Raw genomic sequence first — 19,775 nt, 5'->3', positions numbered from 1 at the left:
GGGCTGACCTTCAGAGGGGCAGAGGCTGAGAGGAAGCACAGAGCTGCCACACAGAGCCATGGAATGACAATACATACAAGTAGGAGATAGAATCCTGACACCTGCCAGGCTCGAAAAGCCCGTAGCGTTGTTCCATAGGGTCAGCGGCCAGGTCCCAGTGACATAATGGTCCCATCAGTTTTACTGAGTTCATCCTTGTGCCAAGTGCTTGACCAGGGAGTCTCATCAGGTCTTCAGGAGGAGCCCCAAGAATTCTTAAAAGACCCTGATGCTTCAGGAGTTGGCCAGTGTCATAAAAACAAAACATGCCAAGTGTGTCACTTAAACAGGCCCGCCCTAAGCATCCAATATCACAACAGGACCCTCCTGTGGCTGTGACTCTCACAGAGAACAGCAGTGTGGAGAAGCAGAAAGACTGCCCATGGTACCACAGGTACAAGGGGTTGGCAGGACTCATTCCTAGCCAGCGAGCATCATCTGAGGCGCCCCAGAGCCATCTTCCCAACCCAACTGCGGCTCCTCTGTATCTCCGTGTACTGATGTCAGTACCATCCTGAGCCCTCTTCTGCTGGGCCGCAGGTGCTGCTGCTGTGTCCTGCCTGAGGCCTTAAGAGTTGATGGGACATGGCTACATGCACAACTGGCCTCTTAGTACCTTCACTCTGTGTGCTCCTCCTACAGAAACAGGACTCTCTAACTGAGTACCCCTCACTTACTGGGAGACACTGCTTTAGAAACTTCCCATGCCCAGACTTTAGCTTCCCCAAGTATGAAGCAGAAAACTCCGGGGCCTCCTAGAAAGCAAAGACTCAGCAGCTCAGGCTTGGCTGATGTATGGAAAAGCCCCTGTCTAGCATGCACGAGGTCTTGGGCTCCATCCCCAGCAAAAGGAAGGGAAACCAAATCAATACAGAGCCAGTGTCAAATGCATCTTTGTGATCCTCCCTCAGCTGCCTCCTGGTCCTTATATGTGGGGCCGTGAAAGTGAAAGGCAGCCTGTTTTGGTTGAATGAGGTTTGCTCCTGTGACCCAGTAGAAAACTCTACAAGGGACGGAACAGTGAGCCACGTTTCCAGACACAGGTGCCTGACACCACAGAGCTCCCAACTCCATAATTCTGTGACTATCAGTCACGCAGACAATGTCCCAAGCTTTTGGCATTCTAGCTAGACTCCACCCCCACATTTTCCTGACTATAGCCAGGTATGCTCCTCCCCACAGTTGGCAACAGCAAGATAGCCCAGCTCACTATAAAAGGGGCTGCTTGGCCCCCCTCGCTCTCTTTAAGCTCTCACCTTTCTTACTCTCTTCTCTAGCCCTCCTTCTCTCTCTCCTTTTCCCCTTTCTCCACATGGCCATGACCAGCCTCTTTCTTTCTACCTTCTTTCCCCCTTTCTACAATAAAGCTCTAAAACCATAGATGTCTCTGTTCATCAAGCCCTGCCGTGCTTGAATGATGGGATAGGCTTTCCCCTAAAGAGCCTCATCTAACCTCCCGCTGGAAGCCCTTCCCGTGCTCTAGCCATGGACGGGACCAAGGATTCTCGCCCACGTGGGAACCACCCAGCACCCCCTCTCTCCCTGCCCTCTCCTCCTTTCAGCCCTGGGGGGCTGACCGAGCCACCCCCAGGGGCCCCCATTTTGTTCTCAGCTTTTTTGCAGTGTCCAGCTGTGTCTGGGATGCCCGAGACTGAGAACCTGTTATCTCTGGCCTCCATGAGGCCCAGACACCTATGACGGCCCCTTGTCCTCCCCCACGGGCTGGGTCTGTAGCTTCCTACAGCCAGACACCCACCCAGGACGTGTGGAAAGCATGCAACAGTCCTCCCGTGTCTGCCTGCCCAGAGCACCAGAACTGTGGCGGGACGCGGGTTTTCTCCCACTCCCTTTATTTCCCCATGCCCACTACCCCGCATCTGGTAGCAGAGGATGGTTGCACCATCCATGAGAGATGGAACCAGCTAAAGAATTCACTCCACACACAGAGACCTCTCTCCCTGCCCTCTCCTCCCTTCGGTCCTGGGGATGACCAAGCTGCCCCCAGGGCCCCCACTTTGCTCTCAGCTCTTCCGAAGTGTCCAACTATATCTGGGATGCCCGAGACTGAGAATCTGTTATCTCTTACTTCCATGAGGCCCAGAGACTGCCTCGAATCTGGTAGCAGAGCCAGACCTCTGCTCACAGCTCTGAGCCTCTGGGTGGCCTGCCTACAGCTACCCTGACTAGAGCAGCTACCTCCGGATATAGGACATCTTGGAATTTTTTTTTTTTTGAGACAGAATCTGGCTATGACTGGCCTAGAACTCACAGAAATCCACCAGCGTCTACCTCCCAGTACAGGGATTAAAGGTATGTGCCTCCTGTGCCTGGCTGTGTCCTGTTTAAGTTCATGTATAGCATTTGTCATCTGACAGTGCTAGTTTATCACTTACTCTGTCTCCAACTCCTTGAACACAAAGGCACCCCACTCCCCATTCATGAGTTTCATACTCAGTAGATTTGACCAAATGCCAATTAAAATATTCAAGGAGAAAAGTCTGCATTTGGACCGCCCACAGGTAGGCGTTGTCTTCCTCGTTAGTCCATAAGCAGCAGAGGATAGCAGTTCATGTGTAAGTCATGTACACTGTACTGAGTACATGGTTTAAATCATGTGAGTAGCTGTGCATAAACCATGTGTAAATACCATTTACACAAGGGACTTGAACATCCATGGATTCTGGTTTGTTTGTTTGTTTGTTTGTTTTGAGATAGGGTCTCACTGGGTAGCCCTGGCTAGCCAAGAGCTCACAGAGATTTGCCTCCTGTGTGTTAGTATTAAAGGTGTATACCACCACATCCTTGGATCATAGTATTTTCAGAGGTCCTGGACCCAACTCCCTACACAATGAGGAATGGCCATACATCTTTCCCTCTGTGGCATTTCCAGAACAGTCAATAAATCTTTACTGGACACATGTGAGAGGGACCTCTTGAGCATAAGAGCGCTTTTAGACACAGGCACTGGTAACTTCAAGGCGGTGTCTTTCTTCCGCTAATTACTAAGCCACTAGAAGTATTTATTAAGGGAGCTATAAAATAATTTCTATTTTTAAAATCATCCCTGAAGTGAATCAACTTAAGCCTCCTTGTGTGGTTATCACGAGGCTGTACAGCAGCAGTTGGCAGCGACAGACAGGTTCCTCCAAGAGCCCAGGCTCAGAGCCGTTGGCAGGGCGGTGAGTTATTTTGCTCTGTGATTCCAAAGACTGGCTTGGAGGACAGAGTGCTCTCATTCAAACACTTTTGCTACCTCAAAGGCCATTGATGACCACAAACACAGGAGTTCTGTAGCCGAGGAGGCTAAGATGGGGCCATATGCAAAGCAGCGCAGAGGCCCAAGGCAGAATCATTTCAGCAGACAGGAAGTCAGCAACCGACTGGCCCTGGCCCATTCAACTGCATCCCCCTTCATTCGAATCTCCTGTCCCTTCACTCCTGACCTCTGCATCATTCCACCACTGAGGAAATGCAAGCATTAGTCTGTGACAATCTACACCTTAAGGACAGCGTGAAAACCCTGGGGAGAGAACCTGTCCTATGGTCACTATTGACAAATTCATAGCCCAACCCACTGCCACCCCAGCTCCAGACTTTGTGGGTGGAATACAGAGCAGAAAGACGTGGTCCTGAGTCACACCTCTGCTGTGCCAGAATCTAGATGGACAGGGAGGCAGTTGGGTGGTTTTGTTTTTGAGGTATTGGTGATGTCATCACAGACCTGTCTGTCCCACAAGCCAGAGGACTGAGTCACACCCAGGCAGATGAACCTACTGCAGTTTAAGACTTATGTTTACCTAGCAAGAAGATGACAAAGGCCTGCCTGTACTAATGCCATCCATGGGCTCACTCGCCCAGTGGGACGCTGTGGGTCATCCATGCCAGGATGAGAGGCAGCCAGAGAATGGAAACTGGGTTGTGGCTTGCTGGTTCCCAAGGCTGTCCTTACTGTGGGCCTTTCAGTGTAGTCCTGAGGAGGGCACACGGTCCTCACTTGAGGACCTCAGGGACAGTAGGTGGGCATGTGTGAATGGCAGCCATCCCTAGATAGAAACACATACCCAGCCCCACGGCTGCCCACGTCTTCCTGCCCTGCAGGTTGGCTGTCCTCTGTCAGAGTCACTGAACACCACCACCCTTCCTCTTGAAGCCAATTCAAACAGCCAAATGAATAGGAACAAGCAGGAAAAGGAGATTTATTCAATGTGGCCACGGAGGAAAGAAGGACAAAGATCTAGTGATCCCCTTAAATTTACCTTCAGGGTTCTGAGGTCAGAGTCACGGCCAGGAACATCTAAGCAGACCCTATCAATATGCCCACCACTGATCCCCACAGACTGGGCTCGTCTCATCTTGCAGGGTGGTCTGACGAGTTCTTAGAACTGTGAAATCTCTTCAGGAGACAAGTTCCCCTGCCTGCTCCCAGCCTTTTCCTTCTTCCTGCGTGAGATTCCTGGGGAAATTCCCATCTCTTGGGATCCATTGTTTTAACAGTCCAAGCTGAGAGGTGTGTCTATCTAGAGAACACTGGTTCTCAACTGGTGGGCCCCAACCCCTTTTGGTGGGGGGTCAAACAACCCTCTCACAGGGGTCATATATCAGATATTCTGCATATCAGATATTTATGTTACAATTCATAGCAGTAGCAAAATTACAGTTATGAAGTAACAAGAAAGATAACTTTATGGTTGAGGGTCACCACAACATGAGGAACTGTATTAAAGAGTCACAGCACTAGGAAGGCTGAGAACTAGTGCTCTAGAGTTTCTGCCAAGCCACTTAGAGACACCGTGCATTACACCATCAGAAGCGGGGAAGAAAAGCTTGGGCAGAGGAAGTTAGATGCCAGCATGTATGAAGTGATAATCCAGTAAGCCCTGAAATAAAAAGCGGTTCCAGGCGGAGAAGGGGGAAGGGCTAGGCTGACCAGTACACCAGGCCTGCCAGACACCTCAGGTTCGCCAGCTGAGTTTCCCTGGCCTTTGCCAATCAGGCCTTCACTCTACCCCCACAGGGTTTCCACTCACCGACACGACCCAGCTGCTGGGATCAGGTGGCCGGCTGGGTTTCATTCGCAGGCCCCTGTACCGCAGCGGCTGGACTCCCACCTCAGAGCTGGGTCAGGGGGAGATCCTTCCCCATTCAGAAAGGGGGCAGGTCTACAGGGAGTGCTCCGACGTCTCTACCCCAGGCTCCCTGGAATCCCTATGGCAGACCACACCACCAGACACGAGCTAGGCGGTGTACGGAGGGTGCACACCTGACACTCATTCTTGAAGGGATGGCACACAGAGTGCCACCTTCCCGATGCTCTTCCCAGCTCTGTTCCTTTGTGCAGCAGCCTGGCTCAGTTGTCCCTCTCACACGGTGGGCTATACTCAGGACACAGGGACAACTTCTATCTCCTTTAGTCCTGTCTGCTTTTCTGCACACAATCTAACCACTAACACATTTGCTACACTCCTGCAAATACCTACAGGTACCCCACTGGGTCAGAGCTCTGTTAGTATTCCTGTCTTGAAAATGGGGAAACTAGGCCGGGCATGGTGGCACACGCCTTTAATCACAGTGCTCGGGAGGCAAAGGCAGGCAGATTTCTGAGTTTGAGGCCAGCCTGGTCTACAGAGTGAGTTCCAGGACAGCCAGGGCTACACAGAGAAACCCTGTCTCGAAAAACCAAAAAAAAAAAAAAAAAAAAAAAAAAAAAGAAAAAAGAAAAAAGAGAAAATGGGAAAACTAGACCAGGTGGTGGCGGCACACACATGCCTTTAATTCCAGCACTCCAGGCAGAAGCAGGCAGATCTCGAGGGCCAGCCTGGTCTACAGAGTAAGTTGTAGGACAGGAATACACAGAAACACTGTCAAGAAAAACAAAGCGGGGAGGTGGGGTGGAAAACTGAGGCACAGAGCAACAACAGAGCCAGGCCTGGCCCAGGTTCCTAAGTGCTCAGTACACTTGCCATAGTTGGCACTTCTCTTCCCCAAGGGGGTACAAAGGTGACTTTTCCCCTTCTACTGTGTACCCCAATTATGCAGGATGAGGTCAAGAAATGTAGTCAGTGTGCCCCAGAGGTGCACAGAAGCAAAGGCAGGAAGCAGCTGAAGTACAGGCAGCTCAGTCCCAGCCTGGTCTGGAAGAAGACACTTCAGAACTCTGGTATCCTGGGAGGCAGCCCCAGCCCACCTTAGGGTAGCTTCTCACGTGTGTGAGCCAGCCTATTCTCCGCTTTCTGACAGGGGCCTTGGCTTTGTCTCCTCTCATTCAGCCAGCTGTTGTGACACAGGCCTATGCCTACTCCTGGGGACACAGTGGAGACAGGACAGACCACATCAGCCCTCAAGAATCCACCCTGTTCTGAGATAACAGCTAGACAGAGTTAGGGGTTTTGGACATTCACCATGTGGGTTAGGGCTTTTTTCCAACTCTGGGGCGGGGACTTTTTCTATTATTATAAATATTTTGTGCGTGTAAGCGTGTAGTAACATGTTATAATTACACTCTTCCCCCTCCTGCCGTGCTTGGAATCAAACTGGGGTTTCTCACTTGTAGGCAAGCACTCTGCTGTCGAGCTTCACCAAGACACACCCTGAGCTATAGGCAGACCAGGGCTGAGCAATGGCATGGGCTCTGAAAGGTTCCCAGAACTTGAGAGCTGTTTTCAAGCCAGAGCCTAGGGCAGGTTCCAGACACCTGCTTGCTCCCGTGTGTCCTGCCTCTGCTAAGTGGGTCCTGAGAATCACCTGGCTGAGGCAACTCCACACCATACCAACGCTCGGGGCTCTGCCCCCAACCACATCACCCCCATTTGCCTGAGGTCTGCTGCTACTCACACCGGCCCCTGTCCACAGGCAGCTGCTGACTGCCCCCGGGGCTAAGACTCCTCGGAGACACAAAATGAGAAAAATCCCATTCACCCTTAACAGTGCTCCAGTGGGAAGATGGATTATTCAAGGCTAAGCTGGGCGAAGTCAGATACAATCCAAATGAACTTCACCTGCCTGTTTGCTTTTTTCTAGAAGCCAGCAGACATCTGAGTATTTACACATGTGGCCCCTCTTCTGCATCTATTCAGTGCTACTGTAGCAAGGGGACTTGTCAATAAATGTTAATCTTTACAAGAGTTTGTTCCCTGGAGGGGGGAGGGGAGCTGCTGAAGAAATGCGTCACTGACCTGGAAATCGGAAGGTAAGAAGTACTTCTAGCTCAGAAGCTGGCTCCCAGTGGGCCGCCTTCACCCCACCCCTCACCCCTCACCCTTTCACCTTGGAAGCTGATGTTGCCCTGGGTTTAACCCTGCACCTTGATTAAAGGGCTTCTCTCAGCCTGACCTGGGAGAAGATCCCTCCCCTCTGCCTCTGCATGCTGTGGGTAAATCAGAAGCTCAGAGAAGCAACAAAAAGGGCAACTGTGTGTTTCCACAGAAAGGAAACTACAATTAGGATGTTCATGGCTTCTAGCAGCACAGTGTGCTCCAAAGACCGCTCACCTCTTTCAGAGAGGTCCCAGATTTTGAACTTTGTGGGTGGAGGGAGGGGAGAACAGTAGGCCAACTATTTGCTGACACCCTACTATGTGCTAGACACTACTTATTTTTACGGTGTTGGATGTATTATCCCCCTGTTGCTGCTGTAACAAATTGCTACAGTTTTAGTGCCCTAAAAAAAAAGCACTGATACATCCTAACAGTTCTTCCCGCTGGCCACAAGTCTGCAATGTTTTATTGCCCCTGAGTGCTGGCCTTGTAGCTAAGGATGGAGCTTGTGCCCCCATGATGAATTTATGTGGTGCGGGGATCAATCCACAAAACTACATTGCCAGCCCCTAGGATGGGTAGTGAAGCCCTAAAAGCTGGCACCAGTAGGTCTGGGTTTCTCTGTGTAGGTTCCTCACCTTTCCCAGTTTATAAAGGAGGGCATTACTCCTTAGCTGTTGGCTCCTTCAACCCACCTGTAGAGTTTAACCTCCAGCCATTGTAGCCACTTGCCTCCCAGCCTCCCTCATCTGCATTTAGGGACCCTGCTATGCAGGGCCCACCTGGGACTCATCAAACCAGCCACCTCAGGGTCAGATAAGCAACTTGATTTCATCTACAATCTGAATTACGCAAATAACACAGTTAGTTAGGCTGTGGTCATCTTTGCAAGGACATGACTCAACCTATCTCAGAGTACATTTATCCAGAAACACAGAACTAGCCCTGTTTTCTGAAGCAGCAGTAGCAGACTCTATCATCAAGCAACTTGCCCACCACAAGGTGAACAAACACATGAGATCTGATCTCCCCTGTCTACAAGGGTGCTACATGAAGTCAGAATGTCTTTCTTTTTCCAAAGGTATACTATGCAGAATACAGGTACAATGAGTTGTGTAGCATTTTATAATCAATTTGAAAAGGGGTTTTATCAACGAAGGGACTAAAGAGGCAGAACAGACTGCCTCTGGGACACTGTCTCCGGGACATGCCACTGGGGTCAGAAACTCATAACTGAAGCGCCAGCTGCCAGAAGGCTGGATGACTGCCTCCCTCCACACTCCTGAGAGGTAACCACAGAGCTCTCTGCAAAACAGGGTGTGTCCTGTCCACAGAGCAAACATGTAAGCACTCCTTTTCCTCCTGGCCCCGGGAGCCCAAGAGGAGAGGCTGGCAGGCGGCTGAGGACTTCAAATCTAAGCTAGCTATTCCACAGTCACCACCCTGCCAAACATCAATGTCAAGACAGGAGGTGTGTCCCAAAGGGAGGCAGGTCCCAGGATCAGATGTGCCATTTTCTGTCCCAAAGGACACACGGAAGCAGTAAACCAGGGCTCTCTAGGTCTTTCTTGCAAGGAGCCTGCCTGGCAGCTTGCTAGATATTTCTGGGAATGAGCTAATTAAATATTAACCACTTGCAAAACTATGTTCTTACAGCCCTCACTAAGTCACCGTGAAGACAGGCATACCCAGATGCTGGCCTCAAACTCTCCTGGGAAAAAGTTGCTCTCGAGTGGGTGAGTCCTGTGAGACTCCTCAGTACAAAGTTATACTTCATGAATAACCCTCTTCATCACTCAAAGACACAGGGAGGGCAGGCAAGATGGCTCAGCAGGCAAAGGCGCTTACTGCCTTGACAACTTGGGTTTGATTCCTAAAACCAATACGGGGAGAGGAGAGAAGTTGTCCTCTGACGTCCACACATACACACAATAAATAAATAAATAAACACAGTAAGAGTTTTAAAAGTGGGCAAAGCAGGTCAAGAGAACTCCCTTAATTACAAACCAGCCACCAACCTCATGTGGTCCCGTATCAGAGATTGTCCCTCTGACATTCAGGAAGGTTACCCTTGACATAGTCATTTAAGAAGATCAATGAACTTGACCTTTAAAAGCCCATCTCCTCTCCCATCTCTTCCTGCAGCAATCAGCATTCTCTGCACCTGCTTAAAAGCAGGAGAGAAAAAAAAATTCTAAAACTCACTGAATAAATCAAGCTCTTGACAACAGATCCTCCGTGCCAACAGTATTTCTCTCTAGGCTCTGCGAGTTTACTAGCACAATTAATTATGTATTAATGACTTCACATCAAACGCCATGTTTGTTTTTTATGGTGGGGAATCCAGGCTGGACCAGATGGAGATCACACGGATAAATTAATCATTCGAAGCCAGGTTGGTACTGGCAACTTGGCATGCTCGCTCGGAGCCCTCCCGTCCTGAGGTTTTATCCTTATCCCTGTCCATCATAAGCACAAAGGTGAGAGGCCTCCCGTTTTGTTATTTCAAAACTGAAAGCTAGTGGAGACTGCTTGTGCTAACTTGTTTTGAAAGCAACCACAGAGAGTCCTTGCTCTCTGCTCTGACCAAGGGGGAAGGAACTCGCCAGTGGGGCACCCACAAATGCAAATGTCACCAACCTGCTTCAGATACAGGTGGGAGGAGTCTTTGGCTTCCTTTATTGCTAAAGCTTAAAAAAAAAAAAAAGCAGCCATTTCGGTCTGGGCTGACTTCGTAGTCAAATAAGTAGTGACACCCCTCCGCGCCCCGCACCCCCCCCCCCCCGCCAACCTCCATGAGTCCACCCAAGACTTAATTAAGAACAGGGCAGAGTTTGTAAAACAAAAAGGAGGGAAGCAGACGTGTTGGTGGTGGTCGTCTGGAAGCAGGAGGATGAGGATTTTTAAGGCTAGCGTGGGCTACATGAGACCCTGTCTTAAAAAAAAAAAAAAAAAAAAAAACCCAAAACCAAAGCAACACCTGCACAGTGGGTCCCCAGAAGCCATGCATGAATGAATGCGCATCAGGGCCATTATTCAATTTTCCACGCCACCTTCTCGGGTCGGGCCCTCTCCTGGGAGAGCGGCGCGTGGGAGCGCAGGAAAGGAGCCTGGGAAGTTTCCGTCTGTCAGGCGCCGGTGTTTAACGAGGGGGTGGCAGCCTATTTATAAGTGGGCCCCCGCGCGGGCAAACAAGTCTGGCGACCTACGTGAAACTTTTCACCCGAGCAGATAATAAGATACTGTGCGGCCGTGCGAACAGCTCGGCAGCGAGGGAAGCCGGGAGCTTCCCTGGAAAGGCGGCGGCGAGCAGAGGGCGCTCCGGGCCCCGCGCGGCCGTGCGCACCTGGGCCGCGTCCGCATCCCGGAGCCCAGCCCCGCTGTCGCGCGGCTTCCGGTCACCTGCGCCGCCCGGGGCCGCGGAGCCCGCAACCGTCCGCGCAGGGCCGAGCGCACCGAGGGCCGCCGCCGCCACCGCCCGCCCAGCCCGTGCCCGCGCTCGCCTGCGTCTTGTCGAACTGCTCGCGCTCGGCCTCTAGGCTGTGGCCCGGCCTGCGGCTCAGCACCCGCGCCGGCACATTCTTGATGCTGTTCATGCTGCCGCCGACCGTGTCCCGGCCCGGCTCCGCGCGAATGAGGCGTCACCGCCCGCCTCAAGCCTAGGCACACGGAGGCCGCGCGCCGCGCCGCACGGGGAGGAGCCGCAGCCCCTCCCGCCAGTCACTCCGGTTGTCCAACCGACGCCCCGCCCTCCCCGGCTCCGAACGCTCCGCCCCCCGCCCCCGCCGGGTCCCCGGGACTCCTGGCGTGCCCCGCCCACTGCATCCCTTGATCAACCCTAGGATGCCTAGTAGCCACCACTGTGGTCCCTTAGGACTCCCAGGACACCCTGCCATGCAACCCTCTGTCACCCAGTACGCCCTGCCCTGCACCCTTCCAGTCCCCGGGGACGCCCCATCCGGCACCCCTTCTGGTCCCCCGGGACTCCTTGAACCCCAAGACTCTGCATCCGCTTCGTTCCCGCGGGACTTCCTGGGAGTGTCCCTTGCACACCTGTCCTTGTCTCCTTGCACAATTCTAGCTCTCCAGGATTCCCCAACACACCAGTTCCCTAATTCTGACAGATCAGATGCAAGGACAAATACCCACTTAGCTTGGCTACATACCTTCTTACCATCTCCCCAAAGAAAGGAAAAATCACGTTGGGTCTTTCTCTACACCTGTAGGGGGAAAACTGGAACAAATAAGAGTCTTGTCTCCTTGAGTCTGGTCAGTAGCCACGCTGCAGGTTTCTTTGGTTTTTTTGTTGGGAGCCCAGCCATCTCTTCAAGTCTTTGCTTTTTGAGATGAAGTATCAACTCCCTGAGATAGGAAATGCTGTCATGAGTTAGACACCTGACCGTCTGTCTCCTAGGTCAGGTGACGCTCTCTGAGGACCCAGACGGACCCTTTCTTTCCCATTGCTCATTCCTTACTGTGTTGACATCCACTCAACATTTCAGAGTTGGACAAGGCTGTCTTTGCCACTAAGAGATTAGCCGTGCTTTATCTAATACCAATCAATGAAAAGCTCCTTTGCCAAAATATGAGGAGTAACAACAACAGCCGATACTTAAAACCTATTTGCCAGGTATGGGGCTAAACCCCTTATACCTATTATCTTGTCCCTAATCCTCAGCAAGTCACTAAATAGCCATGGTCAAAAAAAAAAAAAAAAACACACAACACAACAGATGAGCCGATTTGTTCTGTGCCAGCTGTTTCTCGGACTCTTTTTCTCACACGGGACAAAAACCAGTTATCCTGTGATTTCCATACAAAAGACCAGCCCCCACTGGGTATAGAACATCTACTACAGTGGCCTGTCATTATCAAAAGTTCCCATTCTTTTTCGTCAATAGAGGCTATTACTGCGCTGGGCGTGGTGTTCAGGCATCCAGTCAGCAGGACCCCATTCAATCTTAAAGTTTTGGTGGTATTTTTGCAGACCAAGAAAAAAAAAGGGGAAGGGCTTCGAGCCTAGGTTCACACTGTTGCAAAATGATGCCTTCAGGATATGGTCTCAGATCGGCCAGGTTTCCAGACAAGCACACTTGTAATGATACTGGAGTCCCTATGGCTATTACAATGTATCTGCGGGTGAGGTTTTGAGTAGCTGAAGGTCAAGGTGGCCTTGTGCTGACCAGCCTTCTGCTTTCCATACCTAGTAAAGCACCTGGTACATGACCTTGTTTTTTAAAAATGGGCTTGAGGGTCAACAAAATGGGAAAGTAAAGGTGCTTGCTGCCAAGCTTGAGGTCCTGAGTTCAATGTCCAGGACCCCCATGGGGGAAGGAGAGAAATGATCCCTGCATGTTGTCCTCTGACCTTTAATTCAAGCTGTGGTATGCACATGCACATATACACAAAATAAACACATCAATTTAATTAAAAACAAACAAACAAACAGGTGTGAGGGTAAGCATGGGACCATTAAATCCAGCATTTTTGAGGCAGGGGTGGCCTCTGTGTAAATGAGGCCAACCCAGTTTATATAGTGACTTAAAAAGAGTTGGCATATAAAATGAAGGTTTTGAAAGAATAAACCAGCCCCACAGAGTAGAGAACAGAGTGAAGACTTTACTGTTAATGTATGCTATTAGAAAAAGCATTTCCGGGGCACAAAGATGGAAACTCCACTGTCTTGTTTATTAAGGTTCACCTCCAGACATCTTTTTCTTTTTTTTTGGCCCAAAGATTTATTGATTATTATACATAAGTACACTGTAGCTGTCTTCTGACACAAGAAGAGGGCATCAGATCTCATTATGGGTGGTTGTGAGCCACCATGTGGTTGCTGGGATTTGAACTCAGGACCTTCAGAAGAACAGTCAGTGTTTCTTAACCTGCTGAGCCATCTCGCCAGCCCATCTCCAGACCTTTTGAGCAGAGGGGCCTGGTGGTTGACTGAATGTCACTAACTTGCTGCCATCCCCCTTTTAGTAAATTGTAATCGCTGTTTAATCATCCCCCAGGGGAATACAAATTAGACCCCAACTGGGCAAAGTTTTTTGGGGCTCACTGAAAATGACTGTGTGCTGCGGTAGCTACCACCTCGCTGACACACAGACAGGATGCACCCAGCCCCTCTGCAGTTCCGTCTTGCGCCATTCTGGATTTTCAAGTCTGCGCATGCATCATGCTCCTTCCAGAGCCTCAGGGACCTTGCACATGCTGTTACTATAGCTGGAATTCTCTTCCTGTCTGCCTGGTTGAGTGGCTGCTTACCTTGCAGCTAGCTCAGATGCTACTTCTCTAGGGAAGCTTCCCTGACTCCTCCACCCTGACCTATGTCTCAGTATCTCACCATTCTATTTCATAACACCAGTCTTCCACGTGACTACTTAAGATCTGTGTTCCCTCCCTACCAGAACGCAAGCAGGGCTTACTTACCCAGTTATCTCCCAGGGCCTCCAAAGCTACATGGTGTGCTCACAATGAATTTGTATGTGCGAGGGACCAGGGATGGAATCCAGGGCCTTGTGCATGCTGGGAAAGTCGTTCTAACCATGAGCTCTATTTCCAGTCCTCTTTCTACTTTGTTTTGAAGTCAGGTCTCACTAGAGTTGCTTGAGTTGGCACTGAACTCCCTCTGTACCCTAAGTTTGCCATCCTTGGGCCTGGCCCCCAGTAGGTAGGGTTACAGATCCTGTCTGTGTTTTAAGCGTTACCTGGAGGAGAACCCACAGGTCCTCCTTAACTGGGCTGACTCATGTGTGCTGCCACTTGATAGACTCCTCTGGAAGGCCACCCCATCTTAACCCTGGTGCATGTGTCTGGCATCTTGGTTGATTTTATTCATTTTGCTCTTCGGAACGTGAGGGTTACTGATTAGAATCCCGGAGGCTTAAGTGGTGGGCCTTCCTGCAAGGTGCAGGACCAAAATCACATCAACTGTCTTTTCTTTTGTTTTGTTTTTCCGAGTCAGGGTTTCTCTGTTCAGCCCTGGCTGTCCTGGAACTCACTCTGTAGACCAGGCTGGCCTCCCGAGTGCTGGGATTAAAGGTGTACGCCACCACCGCCCGGCTTCACATCAACTGTCTTAAGGGACAGGAAGCTACAGGCATGATTCTAGCAAGAGGCTTACAAATCAGGGACACAGGAGAAGCCATGGGTCACTGTTCAGAGTGTGACAAGGCTTCCACGGCGGGGCCTTCGCTCTTGGGCTCACACCACAGTCTCAGTTCTAAGCATTCTCTTGGCACTTTCTGGGTAAAGCTGTTTTAAGTGTTTATGTGTAATCTTGATTCAGAATTTCTTTTGGAGGGGGTGTTTCTATTTCTGTTTTAAAAGGTCTGTTCACAAGTTTTAAAAATACCCTGTATCGGTCTTTTCCAATGCTGAGATCATTTCTGGCAGGAGAATTACAGTATAATTCAGTCGCCTTCTGATATGTTGGTTTTAGAGATGATAACGACAGAGTGGAAATCCTAAAGGCTAGTTTATTGTGCAACTCTTTGCCACACTCAAGAAATTGCTCCAATATAAAAAAATGACATGTCGAGACAGAGAAGTTGATCATATTAAAATTTGCCTTTCTGAATTTCATGTTAATTCATAATAATCTCGTTGGATCAGAAGAGGTTTGTAAGGCTGGGCATGGTGACATACAGGTGGTAGACTCCTGTCATCCCAGCACCGGAGAAGCTGAGGCAGGGGGACCACAAGTTTGAGCCAGCCTGGAATATATAGGTGCTATAGATATTTCAAGCCTATGAAATGAAATTAAACTTAGCTATAAAACAGTGGATTTCCGATCCTGTTCTACCCTGCTTTTTCCAATGGAGCATGTAATTGGTGTTCCTGTTGGCAGGCGAGTGGAGGAGCAGCCATGAGCCCATCAGACAGAGTAGGAAAAGTTTACTATCTGGATTCTCAGTTTGGACCCTGGCCTCTCCAAGGGCATTCTGGGCGCCTCGCTTGGCTGGTTCAGGATCAGCTCTGCATTCTTAGTCTGGCTCAGTACAACCAGTCTGAAGAGAAACCAAGTATTTATAGAGTGTGCCAGCCTCACCCTCATTACAAACGTGAGCTCAACAGCCTCCCCCACCCCGCCCGCCCCACCATGAAAATCATCTGGGAAGAAAGCCTGAAGCCTCGAACAAAGGGACATTGACCCATACAATACAACCTTCATCGGCAGTGCTTAGGAGACAGTCACCTACCAGGCTGCGTTCAAGCTGCTTGTTAGCCTGGCAGTGCTGGCGCACGCCTTTGATCCCAGCCCTCAGGAGGCAGAAGCAAGCAGATTTCTGTGAGTTCGAGGCCAATTTTGTCTATAGAGCTAGTTCCAGGACAGCCAGAGCTACACAAAGACACCCTGTTTGGAAAAGCCAAAAAAGATGGATTAAATAAATAAATACCTTCCTTTGTTTTAGTTATGTATAGTAAAAGGAAACCAAATAAAATGTTTTTTATTGTTAAAAATATTTTTACTGAATGAAACTGGTCAATTATGGTAGTAAGGACAGAGGCAAATAGTATAATCTTCTTTTTAAAAAATAAAATTACAAGTAAAATAGAATTTTTTGTCTTCAATATTTTCTTTAAAATCCATATAAAACTTGATCTTCCAGCAAGCGCTGTCCTGTGTAAGTGAACTGTCTACTACAGAGCCAGGCAAGGTACAGCTGTCTCCTGAGGACAGACAGCCTTAACTGCACACCCACGGTAATAGTGTCCTGTTACAAACTTTGCACCACTTATCTCATGTCTACCACTACAGCAAAGTCCAACACTAAAAGCTGAAGAGAAGAAAGACTGTGTCACGTACCGGAAGCTGGCTTTTGGGAAATGGTGGTTATGATGTGAATATGCACAGAGACTGTAAGGATAAGGAGGCAGACCGCTAAGGTGGCGTTTACACACGGGGTGTCGGATACTCCCAGGAAGCTGTTAAAAGGTTTCTGCATCTTGACAGCTTGGCTTTTGTCTTTCCCTTTCAGCGTATTTCTAAACGCTGAAGTAGAAGTAGGGCCTCAGTTTTTAGGCATGAAAATTATTTTTTACACAAAAAAATGGTTCATCAAAAAAAATATATATATAGATGCTTTAAGAAGTGAACTTTTTGAGTGTCTCCTTGCCTTTGTATTAAAGGCTGCTTTTGTGGGAATCACAGTCCTCTTTACTTATCTTCAGGTGACTGACTGTACTGTATCCACTCTCTGCCTTCCAAAGACAATTCTGTTTCTGGGAGGAAACAAAAACAGTCAACAAAATGGAAACGAATCAGCACTGGATGGTGCTGAGAGCCCTGGTCTGAGCCCCTGACTACAGATCTGGTTTTCTTGGTTTCACTAAGGTCTGACAATGTTTTATATACATGAAAACTCCCCAGCAGTGAGAGCAGGGGCAGGCAGGGGAGGCAGGGGGTGGGGGTGGGGGGGGGTGCAGCTCAGACGGCTTGCCTCCTACTGGAAAGGCTCTGGTGCCTAACAGGAGACACCTGTAGCACCTGCACTGTGGAATTCATTAAACTGCACTTGGAGGGAAGCTCTGACAGATTCCAACAACACAAGAAAGTGCTTCCTGGGTGGCAGACTCACAAAACTGGAAGATTCTTTCCAGACAGACATACAGAAGCACTGTTCAAATGTAAATTTACCTGCCTTTTGAAAAGCTCTATTTTCTGGGTCGGGGTCTCACTATGTAGCCCAGGCTTACCTCCAATCCCTCATCCTTTTGCCTCCGTCTCCCAAGTTCCCAAGCGCTAGGATTACTTTTTTAGGTGGGATCTTACTAGGTTGATCAAACTTGTGATTATCCTGTATCAGCCTCTCCATAGGAATTACAGACTGTGCCAGATGACCCAAATAAGATTTTTTTGAGGTCGGGAGGGAGGTCAAGACAGGGTTTCTCTTATAGCTCTGGCTGTCCTATAACTCACTCTGTAGGCCAGGCTCGCCTGCCTCTGCCTCCTGAGTGCTGGGATTAAAGGGCTATGCCAGCCAGGTATGGTGGCGCACGCCTTTAATCCCAGCACTCGGGAGGCAGAGGCAGGCGGATTTCTGAGTTCGAGGCCAGCCTGGTCTACAGAGTGAGTTCCAGGACAGCCAGGGCTATACAGAGAAACTCTGTCTCGAAAAACCAAAAAAAAAAAAAAAAGGACTATGTCACCACTGCCCAGCTAAGTTGCCAATTTTCAAAAATGGATGGATACACCAACTTCCTTAGATTTAAAATTATCAGTATGGAGAACAAATTTTTTTTATTTATATTTCTTACAAGTAATTGGCATTCTACTCATGTCATTTATAGTAAAAGAAAATCAGGCAAAAGAGAAAGAATCACTGGGCCGGATGGATGTGTGGCCTTGACTCTACATTATTGACATTCCTAGTTACTTATTAATACCAATTGTGATATAGGTGAGACAAGCAAAGGTGACCTACGCATAGCCTCAGTGAATGTCCAAGTTGACTTTGTCTCTTTCAATGACTGACAAGGGTGGTTTTTTCATCTGGCTCTTCTGAGACTTCTAATTTCTAGAAAAAAAAAAAAAAACAACAACAACAACTCCAAAATTAGTATCTAGGTTAGAGAAAGTAAAAAGTACTTTAGACAATTAAACACAAATAACTTTCAAAGACCTTAGGGGACTGACGTATCTGAACTATAGGTACTCACCGCTGGACCAGGTTTACAAAGTCTTTCTGTTGTCATTCTTTCTCAACTTATTTGTATGGTAATGTGTGTGCGTGCGTGTGTGTGTGTGTGTGTGTGTGTGTGTGTGTGTGTAAGCACATATCATGGCATGTGTTTGCTGATCAGAGGACAACTCTTGGGAGTTGGTTCTCTCCTGCCACCAGTGGGATGCAGGGACAGGATAGAACTTAGGTTGTCACTCTTGCTGGTAGAGTCTTTACTGGATGAGCCACCTCACCGGCCAATCACTTTGTTGCCATCTTAAAAGTATTTTTTAATTAAACATACTTATTTGTGTGTATGTATGTATCATGAGACTCAACTCAGAATGTCAATTTAGGCAGCAAGAGCCACACAGCCAGCTCAATACCTTTTTTTTTCTCTCTCTCTTCCTCTCTCTCTCTCCCTCTCCCTCCCCACCTCTTCTTTCTTTACTTATTGTCTTTTTGAGTTAGGATCCCTCTATGTAGCTCTTGCTGTCCTGGAACTCACTATGTAGGAAAGGCTGGTCTCTCTCTAATACACAGAGATCCTCCTGCTTCTGCCTCCAGGGCACTGGATTTGAGGTGTGCACCATCACTTCCAGTTTAATATTTATTTTATTATTTGCTTGCATGTTTGTTTTGAGGGGGGTCTTGATATACAGTCTTGGCTGGCCTGGAACTTATTATGTAGACAAGATTGTACAGATATTGTATAGAATACATTCATACAAACACTCCTACACATAAAATAACAATAAATATGTATTTTTAAAAATACAAGTGTGGCCAGGCAATGATGGTGCATGACTTTAACCCCAGAACTCAGGTGGCAGAGGCAGGCAGAAGATCAAGGCCAGCTTAGCCTACACAGCTAGTTCCAGGACAGCCAGGGCTACACAGAGAAACCCTGTCTCAAAGGGGAAAAAAAAATACAATTGTGGATGGGCTTGTAATCTCAGAACTGGAGAGGCAGAGAGAGGTGGACCACTGACCAGGCTAGCTCCCAGTGGTGACGCCTCAGAGAGGCAGACAGGATACGCAAACCTTTACCCTGCTTCCTTATTGCAAAAACAAGAATATTTTCATAAAATCGTTTGCTTTTCGTGTTTTTAGCTTTAACAAGTTCAAAGGCACAAGGGGAAGGGTACATGAAGCCCGTTGCTGAGTACACTCCTGCTGTGTAAATTCTGTCTCCCACATCTCCAGAGTCAGGTAATCCATCTGCAAATATATCCTGTCTAGAGCCAATGTTGTTTGTTTGTTTGTTTGTTTTCTGATTCTGGCTGTGGAATGCTGCTCAAGGGATTTAATTTCCTTCCCTCAACTATAAAGTGAAGGGCTAGGATTATAGACTTCTTCTGGGTCTTTCCAACTCAAAAATTCTCTCAACCCAAGTTTTTGCCAGCCTCACAGAGCTTCAGTATAGATATGAGGTCCGTTCCCCTGCATTTTCCTCTCCATTCCATTCAAGGTCATTACTGAGCAGCCTCTGGAGCAGGTGATCAACCACTGTGAACCACGATGGAAACTGGTGGAGATACAGACACACAGCTCGTACCACAGAGGCCAAAATGAGGCCACTCTGGGTTATAGCTGAGATAGCAGCTAGGATGTCACAGAAACCCAACGCCCTTCTGGCCTCTTTCAGCACTATACAGACATAACACAGGCTGGCAAAACACATGAAAATAATCCTTTAAAAAATATGAGTGTGAGAATTGCAGCACTCAGGAGGCAAAGGCAGGCAGAGAGTTCTGAGTTCCAGGTCTACAGAGTGAGTTCCAGGATAGTCAGGGCTACACAGAGAAACCCTGTC

At 48.8% G+C, this 19,775-nt stretch overlaps 2 protein-coding genes and 1 long non-coding RNA gene across 28 annotated transcripts in view; all 3 read right to left on the bottom strand.

The window, feature by feature from the left end:
• The window catches only part of Hip1r (huntingtin interacting protein 1 related), a 29,614-nt gene extending 18,565 nt beyond the window's left edge, over positions 1-11,049 (bottom strand). For 4 of the 6 annotated variants that reach the window (XR_387568.4, XR_387567.4, XM_006530369.4 and 1 more), the window contains exon 1: positions 10,796-11,049. Coding sequence is in view for 3 of the 6 variants with exons in the window: in XM_006530369.4 (XP_006530432.1) it covers positions 10,796-10,888 (93 nt within the window). In the remaining 3 variants the exon portion in view is untranslated. The remainder of the gene's footprint in view (positions 1-10,795) is intronic. The other 2 variants (XR_387569.3, NM_145070.3) reach the window with 2 other exon arrangements.
• Gm46922 lies at positions 9,173-10,783 on the bottom strand. The gene is made up of 3 exons (XR_001784954.1): positions 10,273-10,783; positions 9,933-9,982; positions 9,173-9,459 (listed from the first exon to the last, which is right to left on the bottom strand). It is a non-coding gene; the product is annotated as a predicted gene, 46922 (long non-coding RNA).
• Positions 11,050-14,755: 3,706 nt separating the features above from the next.
• The window catches only part of Ccdc62 (coiled-coil domain containing 62), a 39,471-nt gene continuing 34,451 nt past the window's right edge, over positions 14,756-19,775 (bottom strand). For 15 of the 21 annotated variants that reach the window (XR_001784652.2, XR_001784655.2, XR_001784654.2 and 12 more), the window contains 2 exons: positions 17,723-17,815; positions 15,729-16,520 (listed from right to left, as the gene is read on the bottom strand). Coding sequence is in view for 11 of the 21 variants with exons in the window: in XM_006530260.4 (XP_006530323.1) it covers positions 17,762-17,815 (54 nt within the window). In the remaining 10 variants the exon portion in view is untranslated. Of the gene's footprint in view, positions 16,521-17,505; positions 17,816-19,775 lie in introns of those variants that run through there. The other 6 variants (XR_387558.4, XM_017320780.2, XM_006530255.4 and 3 more) reach the window with 3 other exon arrangements.

This window comes from Mus musculus, chromosome 5 (assembly GCF_000001635.26).
Source record: "Mus musculus strain C57BL/6J chromosome 5, GRCm38.p6 C57BL/6J".
In the NCBI taxonomy this organism is placed as follows: domain Eukaryota; kingdom Metazoa; phylum Chordata; class Mammalia; order Rodentia; family Muridae; genus Mus; species Mus musculus.
Note: the sequence above shows the minus strand (reverse complement) of the source record. Positions and strands in the feature narration are given on the sequence as shown.